Here is a 13,607-nt window from a genome sequence, read left to right as displayed (position 1 = left end):
GAGGACAGAGAGTCCAGAGAGGAGGACAGAGAGGAGGACAGAGAGTCCAGAGAGGAGGACAGAGAGTCCAGAGAGGAGGACAGAGAGGAGGTCAGAGAGTCTAGAGAGGAGGACAGAGAGGAGGTCAGAGAGTCTAGAGAGGAGGACAGAGAGGAGGTCAGAGAGTCTAGAGAGGAGGACAGAGAGTCTAGAGAGGAGAGTCTCTGCAGCAGCGTCAGAGGAGTGAGAAGGAGTCAGTGGAAGGGAGAGCTGATAGAACAGAGGAGGAGAGAGGGAGAGAGGGAGAGAGAGGGAGAGAGAGGGAGAGAGAGGAGGGGAGAGGAGGGGAGAGGAGGAGAGAGGGAGAGAGAGGGAGGAGAGAGGAGGAGAGAGGAGGAGAGAGGAGGAGAGAGGAGGAGAGAGGGAGAGAGAGGGAGGAGAGAGGAGGAGAGAGGAGGAGAGAGAAGGGGAGAGGAGGGGAGAGGAGGAGAACAGGCACAGAGTCAGTTAGTTACAGAGAGGAGGAGGTGGTCAGACACATGGAGTTAGTGGTGGAGCGGTTTCTGGTGAAGATGCTTAGTGAGGAGGAGGAGGAGAAGGACAGTAGAAAGTAGGAGGAGAAGTCAGATGACTTTAGCAGATAAAACGGATCCGATTTGCAGTTGATAGTACGTACTTTTTGTAGTACTTATCTGTGTGATACAAGTACTCTTACTGCGTGGTACTAGTACCTTTACACTTTGCTTGCCTCAGACTTCCATGCGCGCTCTCGCTCGACTTCACTCCCATGAGCGCGCCCGATCGCGGGCTCGCGCCCGGGTTCAGGGGACCGGAGTCCGGGAGCAGCGGCAGCGCGCCGGAGACACGCCGAAAGTCCTCTCGCTTCCAGCGGCTCACTCGGGACGCAGCGGCCGCTTCTGGTGGGCTTCCAGCGGGCAGGGAGGAAAGCGGCGGCCCCGCGACTACCGGGAGCCGGTCGGTCGGTAGTTTAAAGCCCGCTGGGCGGAGCGGGACGATGAGGAAGAGCCCGCCCGGCTGCCGGACCGCCAGCCTCGGCTAACGGCTAGCAGGGAGCGACTCGTCACGAGCACCGCGGGGAAGTTTGAGTGCGAGTCCGGACATGGACACGGACTCGGGGGCGGGCGACGTGGACTGTCAGGGCGGCGGGCCGAGCCTCCTGGAGTCCCGGGTGGACCGGATCCTGATGGACACCGTGTCCCAGCAGCAGGGATGGCTCCGGGTTTACGGTGAGGCACGCGCACGCGCACTGTCCGCGGAAAGGAGCCTCTGGCTCTGTCGAGGTCAGAGGTCATTGGTCAGGGCAACACCTGTAGAGAGGTCAGAGGTCATTGGTCAGGGCAACACCTGTAGAGAGGTCAGAGGTCATTGGTCATAGCAGCACCTCCAGCCTGGTTCGTATGTTACAGGTTGTTTTAGTTTGTGGTATTAGTACTTTTATTGTGCGTATAGATATTTACATATATTGTGTAGTTATTTTTCCCTGTGTTATCTGCAGGGTATAACTACTTTTACTCCGTGGTGGTAATAGTACCTTATCTGAGTGGCATAAGTACTTTTACTTTGTGGTATTGGTCTTTCTTTCTCTCATCCTTTTTTCATCCTTTCCTCACATCTTTCCTTCCTTCCTTCCCTCCTTCCTTCCCTCCTTCGCTGTGTGTCTCTGGTTGGACGTCTGGACGCTCTCACCTGGTCTCGTGAGAAATGCTTCACACATTGTTTGTGAGCAGTTGAACACTTTTTATTCAGAGTGTTATTTTAATGTGGAGTGGTGTTTGTTCCCACCCGCCCTGAACGCAGCAGCGCTGGTATCTGTGGAAGCAGGATGGAGTCAGGATGTTTGCTCCACCCGCTCCACCCGCTCCGCCCCCCATGTTGGCAGACTGATGTCAGCAGCCAGTTTGTAGCGTGATCTCACCCGGCAGGACTCCGGCTCGCTGCCAATCACAGCTCACGTTCCTCAGAGGCTACGCGCACTCACCACTTCATCCTGCAGTTTATCACCAACATTCATTAGCACATGAATAACCACTTCATCCTTCAGTTTATCACCAACATTCATTAGCACATGAATAACCACTTCATTCTTCAGCTTATCACCAACATTCATTAGCACATAAATAACCACTTCATCCTGCAGTTTATCACCAACATTCATTAGCACATGAATAACCACTTCATCCTTCAGTTTATCACCAACATTCATTAGCATATAAATAACCACTTCATCCTGCAGTTTATCACCAACATTCATTAGCACATAAATAACCACTTCATCCTGCAGTTTATCACCAACATTCATTAGCACATAAATAACCACTTCATCCTTCAGTTTATCACCAACATTCATTAGCACATGAATAACCACTTCATCCTTCAGTTTATCACCAACATTCATTAGCATATAAATAACCACTTCATCCTGCAGTTTATCACCAACATTCATTAGCACATAAATAACCACTTCATCCTGCAGTTTATCACCAACATTCATTAGCACATGAATAACCACTTCATCCTTCAGTTTATCACCAACATTCATTAGCACATGAATAACCACTTTATCCTTCAGTTTATCACCAACATTCATAAGCACATGAATAACCACTTCATCCTTCAGTTTATCACCAACATTCATTAGCACATAAATAACCACTTCATCCTTCAGTTTATCACCAACATTCATTAGCACATGAATAACCACTTCATCCTTCAGTTTATCACCAACATTCATTATTACATGAATAACCACTTCATCCTTCAGTTTATCACCAACATTCATTAGCACATAAATAACCACTTCATCCTTCAGTTTATCACCAACATTCATTAGCACATGAATAACCACTTCATCCTTCAGTTTATCACCAACATTCATTAGCACATAAATAACCACTTCATCCTTCAGTTTATCACCAACATTCATTAGCACATGAATAACCACTTCATCCTTCAGTTTATCACCAACATTCATTATTACATGAATAACCACTTCATCCTTCAGTTTATCACCAACATTCATTAGCACATAAATAACCACTTCATCCTTCAGTTTATCACCAACATTCATTAGCACATGAATAACCACTTCATCCTTCAGTTTATCACCAACATTCATTAGCACATGAATAACCACTTCATCCTTCAGTTTATCACCAACATTCATTAGCACATAAATAAGCACTTCATCCTTCAGTTTATCACCAACATTCATTGGCACATGAATAACCACTTCATCCTTCAGTTTATCACCATCATTCATTATTACATAAATAACCACTTCATCCTTCAGTTAATCACCAACATTCATTAGCACATAAATAACCCCTTCATATATTAAGCCCAGTTTGTCTTTGCAGAATAAAAGTTGTTATTTTGCTTCTGATTGTTTATTAATGAGTCCATCAGCTGACTGCAGGTGAGGCGGTTCAGGTCTGCAGGACAATGGAGGCTGATCACAGGGGAAATGGCAAGTTCCTTGTGGGAGTGTGGGGGGGGGGGGGGGGGGAGTTAGGAGGAGGAGTGCAGGGGGGGGGTTAGGAGGAGGAGTGTGTGTGTGTGTGTGGGGGGGGGAGTTAGGAGGAGGGGGTGGGGGGTCAGGATTTCCCCTCCAAAACAAAACAAGGGTCCGGCTTCACCGCACGAAAATAATCTACCGTCTATTCGGGGACTGGAAGTCATTCTGATGACGATAATGTTCATGAATAATTAATAACGTAACCATGGTGATCCATTAGGCTACTCAAAGAACTTCATAAACTAGTACTGCATGTTCAAGTACTCTTATCAATACTGCTTATTGGTTATTTTGAATCCACGTTTCTTTATTTGTCTTGAACAGATTTAGTTTCTTGCGTTCTAAACTAACCAATGACGTCATAGTAATCCAGTAAGCATGTTGTTGATTTTTAAAGTAAATGTTGTAGAATAAAATCCACACGACCAAACAAGCTTTTATTATTCTTGTTAGTCGCTTCTCTGGAGTCAGTTGTATTTGGGTTTCATGATTTCACTTTAATCAAAAGTATAAAATCCAAATATTGTTTTTTAAATGTGATAATTTGAATTGAGACATAGCTTTGAGTGTGTGTGGGGGGGATTTACCCAGGATGCCTCTGGGCCTCTGCGTTCCTTTCCATCGGCTGATTTATCTCCCCTTGAGCTGCTGGGTATTTTTAGCCAGAGGCTCTCCTGGTTTTCTGTGAGGATGAATATGAGAACTGGACGAAGTGGAGCAGCAGCTTCTATCAAAGCTTCTTGTGTTACAGCTGCATCCTGTGTAGTGACCAGCAGGGGGCGACTCCTCTGCTCCCATAGACGTCTATGAGGAAATGACTCTACTTCTCTGTGGTGACCAGCAGGGGGCGACTCCTCTGCTCCCATAGACGTCTATGAGGAAATGACTCTACTTCTCTGTAGTGACCAGCAGGGGGCGACTCCTCTGCTCCCATAGACGTCTATGAGGAAATGACTCTACTTCTCTGTAGTGACCAGCAGGGGGCGACTCCTCTGCTCCCATAGACGTCAATGAGGAAATGACTCTACTTCTCTGTAGTGACCAGCAGGGGGCGACTCCTCTGCTCCCATAGACGTCTATGAGGAAATGACTCTACTTCTCTGTAGTGACCAGCAGGGGGCGACTCCTCTGCTCCCATAGACGTCTATGAGGAAATGACTCTACTTCTCTGTAGTGACCAGCAGGGGGCGACTCCTCTGCTCCCATAGACGTCTGTGAGGAAATGACTCTACTTCTCTGTAGTGACCAGCAGGGGGCGACTCCTCTGCTCCCATAGACGTCTATGAGGAAATGACTCTACTTCTCTGTAGTGACCAGCAGGGGGCGACTCCTCTGCTCCCATAGACGTCTACGAGGAAATGACTCTACTTCTCCACATGATTGACAGGTCTCTAATAGACCATGAAGCAGGGGACACTTTAGGGCGGGGCTACACATGATTGACAGGTTTCTAACAGACCATGAAGCAGGGGACGCTTTAGGGCGGGGCTACATGCTGATTGACAGGTCTCTAAAAGACCATAAAGCAGGGGACGCTTTAGGGCGGGGCTACACGCTGATTGACAGGTCTCTAAAAGACCATAAAGCAGGGGACGCTTTAGGGCGGGGCTACATGCTGATTGACAGGTCTCTAATAGACCATGAAGCAGGGGACGCTTTAGGGCGGGGCTACATGCTGATTGACAGGTCTCTAATAGACCATGAAGCAGGGGACGCTTTAGGGCGGGGCTACATGCTGATTGACAGGTCTCTAATAGACCATGAAGCAGGGGACGCTTTAGGGCGGGGCTACATGCTGAGACCTGTCAAGATGGCGACAGTCAAACTGGAGGCTTCTTCGTCCACTTCTTGACACATTTACATAATCAACAGATAATTTAACCGCTCGTTATTTTGCATCATTACAAACATTAAGAACAATACAAACACATTGTGTCTCTAAATGACTACAACAAAGTAAATGTACATGTGGTATCTTCCATGGTTTTCTCTGCTGCACTGGTCAGGCTGACAGTGTCTGTGATGCTGGACCCTGAGCAGCAGCAGGTGTGACTTCCCTCAGGTCTCGGGGGGGTTGGGGGCTGTGACGCGGATGATTGAGCATGCAGCCATAAATAGAGGCTGCATGCTCCTCAGCTGCTTTCTGCAGGAAGCTGCACATTCTTCTTCTGGCCTGAAGGAAGCTGCGTGACTCCATAACGTTAAACGTTGTTATAGATGTTTCATAGAAGATGGAGACGAAGGTCACGAGCTGAACTGGCTTTGACCCTGAAAGTGTTCAATCATCAATCAATAGAACCACTCAGGTTAGACAGCAGGGTTCTACAGTGTGAGTGACGGGTCGCAACCGCACAACGTGAACGTAGCATCATCACGGTATTAGTACCTCTGTATGAGGACCATCATGGTATTAGTACCTCTGTATGAGGACCATCATGGTATTAGTACCTCTGTATGAGGACCATCACGGTATTTGTACCTCTGTATGAGGACCATCATGGTATTAGTACCTCTGTATGAGGACCATCACGGTATTTGTACCTCTGTATGAGGACCATCATGGTATTAGTACCTCTGTATGAGGACCATCATGGTATTAGTACCTCTGTATGAGGACCATCACGGTATTTGTACCTCTGTATGAGGACCATCATGGTATTAGTACCTCTGTATGAGGACCATCACGGTATTTGTACCTCTGTATGAGGACCATCATGGTATTAGTACCTCTGTATGAGGACCATCATGGTATTAGTACCTCTGTATGAGGACCATCACGGTATTTGTACCTCTGTATGAGGACCATCACGGTATTAGTACCTCTGTATGAGGACCATCACGGTATTTGTACCTCTGTATGAGGACCATCACGGTATTAGTACCTCTGTATGAGGACCATCACGGTATTAGTACCTCTGTATGAGAACCATCACGGTATTAGTACCTCTGTATGAGAACCATCACGGTATTAGTACCTCTGTATGAGGACCATCACGGTATTAGTACCTCTGTATGAGGACGTCTCTGTGTGTGTCTCCTAACGCTGTCCTTGGTCTCGTCTCCGCCCCCAGATGTCAAAGGTCCTCCGGCTCACCGCTTCTCCTGTGGTCAGAGCCCGTGCAGCGGGGGCGGGACTTGGGAGAGGAAGTTCTGCCTCTTGACGGACAGCCAGCTCATCCTGCTGAACCAGGAGGACGAGGTCAGAGACCAGAAAGACCCTCAGGAATTGATTGAGGTTTTAAGGAAGCAGCAGCAAGACCGTTTTAAAACCAGATGTAGTATCAAACATAGCACCAAAACAAAAGTTAAGTTAAATAAATAAATGATAAACCATCGCAAAACAGCAAGCTACACTAAAGTAGTATTTGGCACGATTAAGGGACGGCAGTTGTTTGTCTGTATTAATTGAGAAATATTACAGAATAGAACGTAAATATCACATGTTGCTTTAATGCACGTTAGCCTGATTAACTGCTCGTAATAGGGGTAAGATGACACAGTACACACAGTACACACAGTACACACAGTACACACATCTCCACTAAACAAGAAGGGAATGAGTGAAGCACTTTAAAACCGCCCTTTCCCCCCCACACCCCCACCCACACCCCCCCAGGCTCCAGGTGAGAGCCAGGTGAGCCCCACAGACTCTTCAAAGGGGCGGAGTCTACGCAGAACCGTCAGCGTCCCCTCGGACGGACAGTTCCCAGAGTTCCCAGCAGAGTGCGCCGCTGCCATGCTAGGTAAGAGTCTGCAACAGGTTGGGCCTTTTATGCTACATTTATCCTTCATTTATTCTACATTTATCCTTCATCTATTCTACATTTATTCTATATCTATTCTACATTTATCCTTCATTTATTCAACATTTATCCTTCATTTATTCTACATTTATCCTTCATCTATTCTACATTTATCCTTCATCTATTCTACATTTATCCTTCATTTATTCTACATTTATCCTTCATTTATTCTATATCTATTCTACATTTATTCTTCATTTATTCTACATTTATCCTTCATTTATTCTACATTTATCCTTCATCTATTCTACATTTATCCTTCATTTATTCTACATTTATCCTTCATTTATTCTATATCTATTCTACATTTATTCTTCATTTATTCTACATTTATCCTTCATTTATTCTACATTTATCCTTCATTTATTCTACATTTATCCTTCATCTATTCTACATTTATTCTATATCTATTCTACATTTATCCTTCATTTATTCTACATTTATCCTTCATTTATTCTACATTTATCCTTCATCTATTCTACATTTATCCTTCATCTATTCTACATTTATCCTTCATTTATTCTACATTTATCCTTCATTTATTCTATATCTATTCTACATTTATTCTTCATTTATTCTACATTTATCCTTCATTTATTCTACATTTATCCTTCATCTATTCTACATTTATCCTTCATTTATTCTACATTTATCCTTCATTTATTCTATATCTATTCTACATTTATTCTTCATTTATTCTACATTTATCCTTCATTTATTCTACATTTATCCTTCATCTATTCTACATTTATCCTTCATTTATTCTATATCTATTCTACATTTATTCTTCATTTATTCTACATTTATCCTTCATTTATTCTACATTTATCCTTCATCTATTCTACATTTATCCTTCATTTATTCTACATTTATCCTTCATTTATTCTATATCTATTCTACATTTATCCTTCATTTATTCTACATTTATCCTTCATTTATCCTTCATTTATTCTACATTTATCCTTCATTTATTCTACATTTATCCTTCATTTATTCTACATTTATTCTACATTTATCCTTAATTTATTCTACATTTATTCTTCATTTATTCTACATTTATTCTACATGTATCCTTCATTTATTCTACATGTATTCCTCATTTGTTGTAAACAAACAAAATTTGTATTAAATGTATACTTAAATTTTGCTACATACGTACAACACGTATACTATGTTTATATTACATACATTTATAATACGCTTTGGCTCAAATAAAACCACTCGTACTACATGTATCATTAATCAGTTCCTCTTTATACTTTTAACTTCCTGTTACAAACACAGTCTGGGGTTTATTGTGTAGTTTTGGACATTTCCTCAGTTTTGGTAATTTTACCTCAACTTCTGTTATTTTCTGGTGATGTAAAATTATTTTAAACTTTGTTTCACTTTGTTTCTTTCACTGACTGACGAGCAGAAGTGATGAGTACTTTTACCATTGATTTAAGTGATTTAAGTATATTTAATGGTGATAGCACTTCAGGGCTGTCACTTCTAACAGCATATCTGTACTGCGGTATTACTACATTTAATGATTTACATTTGTTTTTAGAGACTACTCTCTATTCTGCATGTACTCTACATGTACTCTGCATGTACTCTACATGTACTCCGCATGTTCTCTGCATGTACTCTGTGTGTACTCCACATGTACTCTGCATGTACTTTTTATGTACTCCCCGTGTACTCTGCATGTACTCTACATGTACCCTGCAAGTACTCTTTATGTACTCTTTATGTACTCTACATGTACTCTGCAAGTACTCTTTATGTACTCTGCATGTACTCTGCATGTACTCTACATGTACTCTGCAAGTACTCTTTATGTACTCTGCATGTACTCTGCATGTACTCTACATGTACTCTGCAAGTACTCTACATGTACTCTGCGTGTACTCCCCATGTACTCTGCGTGTACTCTACATGTACTCTGCGTGTACTCCCCATGTACTCTGCGTGTACTCTACATGTACTCTGCAAGTACTCCCCATGTACTCTGCGTGTACTCTACATGTACTCTGCGTGTACTCCCCATGTACTCTGCGTGTACTCTACACGTACTCTGCGTGTACTCCCCATGTACTCTGCGTGTACTCTACACGTACTCTGCATGTACTCCCCATGTACTCTGCGTGTACTCTACACGTACTCTATGTTGTCAGGGGAGTAAATCTGTAGTTTCTTGCCGTGTGGGAGCGTCTCTGTCTGAGAGGAGACAAAGCGTCCAGTGTCCTTTTGAAGGAGGCACACTGACCCCGCTGACCCCCCCTCCTTTGTGTGTGGGACGCCTGGCTGAGGGGATTCCCACCCCGAGCTGCAGGGGTCACAGAGCTGGGAACCGGTTCAGGGACCGGACGACATTTATTCACTGACCCCCCAGCCCCCCCCCCCCCCCCCCCCCCCACCCCCCCCCCCCCAGGGAGGGGGAGGTTATTTATATGTTAATGTGCCCAGTCGGCCCACACAGACAGACCAGTTTGTACTGGGTGAGTACTGGGATGAAATCAGCATGTAAACATAGTTTTGTACTTGATTTTAAACTCTCCTTTATTCTAAACTGGGTTTGAAAGTAGATTTATTGATACTGGTTATTCTGGGTTATTCTGGGTTAGTAAAGGTTTTACACTGGGTTTAAGGCCGGATTTATACTGGTTTTATACATTTATACTGGTTTTAATGCTTGTTTGATAGTGAATGAATCATGCATGATATTGAGGTCATACTGGTTTCAGTGGGGGGGGGGGTGGGGGGGTAGTGGTCACTCTGGTGCTCTCTGCCCTGCTGCTGTCAGCTCACACTGGGAAACACTGGGTTTTGGTTCTAGGCTGAATAGGGATTTATACTGGTTTTAAAGCTGTATTCTGACTGGTTTTGATATGTGTTTTACTGGTTTCAAGCAGAATGAGTCCTGGGTGATGAAGTGAGTTCTCTCTAGTTCACACTGGCGTGCGTTGGGAATGAGCTGGGAAGTGAAATTAGGAAACAGGAATTACAATCTCTTATATCGCCTTCTTCCTCCTGCTCCTCTTCCTCCTTGTTATATAAACTTAATCACCTTACCCGTCTGCAGCTCTTCATCCTCCTGGGCCAACCAGAGCTCTGAATACAGGGAACTGAGGTGCATGGGAGTCTCTCCTACCTGTAGAGCACAGGTGACCTCACCTGTCGGGCTGCGGGTCACGACCCCACAGAACAAAACAAGCGTGTGTGAGTCATCGTAGTCTGGTGGCGGCTCTCATGAGTCTGGATCTGCTGCATTCCTCAGTGAGCTCTCCACCTGCCTGCCCCGCCACAATAAAACCCCACACATACCTGCGACATCACCTTCACAATAAAAGCAACCCTAAATATAGTGTTATAAAAAAATATAATACATAAAATATAATGTTTAAAAATATAATGTTCTGAAAATATTATGTCTATTATTATATATTTAGTTTAGTCTATATTATTGACAGTCAAATATATTCAATCTATTTGCCTTTTGGAGCTCAGATGACGAAAACGTCCCTTATTATTCTGATTTTGTTTATTTCACTTCTCTTCTTTTTAAAGATTAAATATAACTAACTATCCGCTCACAGTAAATTTACACCATACAGCAGAAAGAAAACAATAATGTACAAGATAATGACAAGAAATGCAAGAAAAAAGAGATCGGAAAAAATCATATATTTCAAATCCGAGTGGAATAAAACGTGTCCTGCAGCAGGAGCTTTATTGTGAAGGGTCCGGGCCGGAAGTGAGCTCAGCTGATTGAGGTCGCGTCTCCGATGGACGTCCCCGGTGAGTCGCTCTCCCTTAAACCTCCCCAATCGATTACAAACTCACTTCCGGTGCGGAGACCACGGTCCGCGTGCGCGTCGACGCTCCGCGCGACCCCCACAAACTTCAGACGTTAAACTTTAAACTACTCGCAGTTTGCGAAACGCGCGTGAAGCTGCGCGGAATCCGCGCCGCGATCAAAGGCGGACGACTTCCGGTTAACCGGGCCAGCTGATCGGGTCTGTTATCGATCCGAAGCGCAGCAGAGTGAAGTACTATAGTAGTATTATTGGGAGTTAAATGTTATTAAAATATTAGAGTACACGTTTTATAATGAACTGAGTGTATTCAAGTAAAAGTAAACAAGCAGTATCCACTAAACGTTATTAAAGTACTACAAGCAAAAGTATTATATGTAAAATATAGTAAAAACATATTCTTAACTTAGTTATTAGTAAGTGTTATTAAAGTATTTAGTAAAAGTACAGAAATAACAACTATTATCAGTAAAATGATGTAGTGAAAGTATTATATTTGGTGTTATTAGTAGTAGTATTGTATACACATTGGATTCCAGGCTGCCCCGTGTTCCATGTCAAAGTGCCCCTGAGCAAGACACCTGACCCCTAATTGCTCCCCGGGCAGAAATGTGAAAAGGCCGTGTGTTTAAAGTGTGATGTAAGTCGCTTTGGATAAAAGCGTCTGCTGAATGACCTGTAGTGTGATGTAATGTGATGTAATGTAATGTATAAGTAGGAAGGAGTACAAGTACCACACGTGTGTACTCAAGCTCAGTACTTGTGCACGTACCTGGTAACAAAGGTGCTCTGGAGGGCAGTGACGTGACCTCTTGAGAGGATCCTGTTGTCGTGTTATTCTGTTAACACATGATGCCGTTTACGTCTGTACGTCTACGCTCATTCTGTGATGCCTTCAGGCTCTCTGAGAACTGAAGGTGTGAAACAAAGGCTTTTGTGAGCAGCAGATTGTCTCAGGTGTCTCAGGTGTGTCGGCCTGCAAAACATTCTCAGCATTCCTCATACTGCTGCACCGGGGGGGTCAAAGGTCAGAATCACAAGCGCCACAGGTGGATAAACTCCATTCAGAAAGAACCCAAACTGTGTAGCACCTGCTCAGGTACTCTGTTGTTTCTGCTGCCCTCGTGTGGTCAGAGTGAACCAATGCAGGTCACTTCATCTGTTAGTCGCCTGAGAGATTTAACCACACAACAATATGTTTATTCTATTTATGCTTCCTGGATTAAAGGGGACGAGCATCAAAGAATACTTTGCAAAGTGGGAAAAACAAAAGATGAGCTGTGACGATAAGGGAAGGAAAGAAGGGGAAGGGAGAAGGAAAGGAAACGAGAGTGAGCGAGAGAATAAATGCAGAAAAAACTCAGCGTGGTGAGAGAGGAAGATAGAGAGGGTTAGAGTTACTGCTGAGTGGAGAGCGAGGGGGGAGGGGGGAGGTGCTGAGGAGAGACAGAGAGACGAGAGGAGGAGACGAGTTGAGAATGTTCACGGGACGAGGACGGACGTCTGCAGCGTAACCTCATTGGCCGGCAGGTGGCTGCTGCTTCGGCCAATCGGGTGTGACTGTGTGTGTGTGTGTGTGTGTGTGTGTCCTCTCCTCAGATGATGGGGAATAGCTGTGATCGAGGTACCGTCTCCTCCTCTTCCTCCTCTTCCTCTGTGCGTGTGTGTGTGTGTGTCATGTGACCCACGTGTCACACCCGGCTTCCTGCTGCATGTTGCCTCAACTTTAACGAAAGGGGAGCAGATGATGGACGGGACCGTCGTCGCTCCTCTTCCTCCAGGGGGGTTAACGGGTAGTGTGTGTGTGTGTGTGTGTGTGTGTGTGTGTGTGTGTGTGTGTGTGTGTGTGTGTGTGTGTGTGTGTGTGTGTGTGTGTGTGGTGGAGGGGGAGGAGGGGGGCTTGAAAGTTTGTCCCCCTGCCTCCTTCACAGCGCTGCATGCGCCCTGCCGCTGCAACTCGATCCAGCTCTGCTGCATGCTGCGTTCACTGACGCTGCGTTCCTCCCAGCGCTCACTCTGCCGCGACGTCTCCGTGGCGTTGGAGGAGGAAGTGACCTCGTCTCTTTACGTTCGGACGCTAGTCAGGAATTGTGTTTTGCCTTCCGATAAACTATTCGAACGACCTTATTTATCATTTAAAAAGCAGTGTTATAAACGATTAATGAGCGTTAATAACTGTAATGTTATTGTTTCTATTTTTACAGCTGATTTAACCCCACATCTGGAGTCGTGGGTCATTTATATTCAGGCTGCAATGAAGCATTTATTACATCCTGTAGTGATGTGTTCAGGTTACAGGTTCTTACCCAGTGGTCGTAGTAGTTAACAGAACCTTTGTGCCGTCCCTGAATACCTCTCACTTCCTGTCTGAGGCTCTTTACTGTCGGGACTATTTTCAGCGGCGGAAGTTCCCACATTTGGGGCTTGATGCGTGTGAGTTGTTGGTAATAACGGTGTAGTGACATGAAGAGGATGTGAGGACGTGAC

The 13,607-nt window shown here is 44.6% G+C and overlaps 1 protein-coding gene across 8 annotated transcripts in view; it reads left to right on the top strand.

Moving 5' to 3' along the window:
- Positions 1-732: 732 nt before the first annotated feature.
- The window catches only part of rasal2 (RAS protein activator like 2), a 26,088-nt gene continuing 13,213 nt past the window's right edge, over positions 733-13,607 (top strand). For 2 of the 8 annotated variants that reach the window (XM_078099998.1, XM_078099999.1), the window contains exons 1-3: positions 783-1,226; positions 6,586-6,713; positions 7,131-7,257. In XM_078099998.1, coding sequence (XP_077956124.1) covers positions 1,100-1,226; positions 6,586-6,713; positions 7,131-7,257 — 382 coding nt within the window. In that variant the 5' untranslated portion in view covers positions 783-1,099. Of the gene's footprint in view, positions 1,227-6,585; positions 6,714-7,130; positions 7,258-11,039; positions 11,104-12,562; positions 12,745-12,814; positions 12,914-13,607 lie in introns of those variants that run through there. The other 6 variants (XM_078100006.1, XM_078100004.1, XM_078100000.1 and 3 more) reach the window with 5 other exon arrangements.

The sequence above is a fragment of the Gasterosteus aculeatus genome, chromosome 3 (genome assembly GCF_964276395.1).
Source record: "Gasterosteus aculeatus chromosome 3, fGasAcu3.hap1.1, whole genome shotgun sequence".
NCBI lineage: Eukaryota > Metazoa > Chordata > Actinopteri > Perciformes > Gasterosteidae > Gasterosteus > Gasterosteus aculeatus.
The sequence above is the reverse complement of the archived record's forward strand: the minus strand, read 5'-3'. Positions and strand labels throughout refer to the sequence as shown.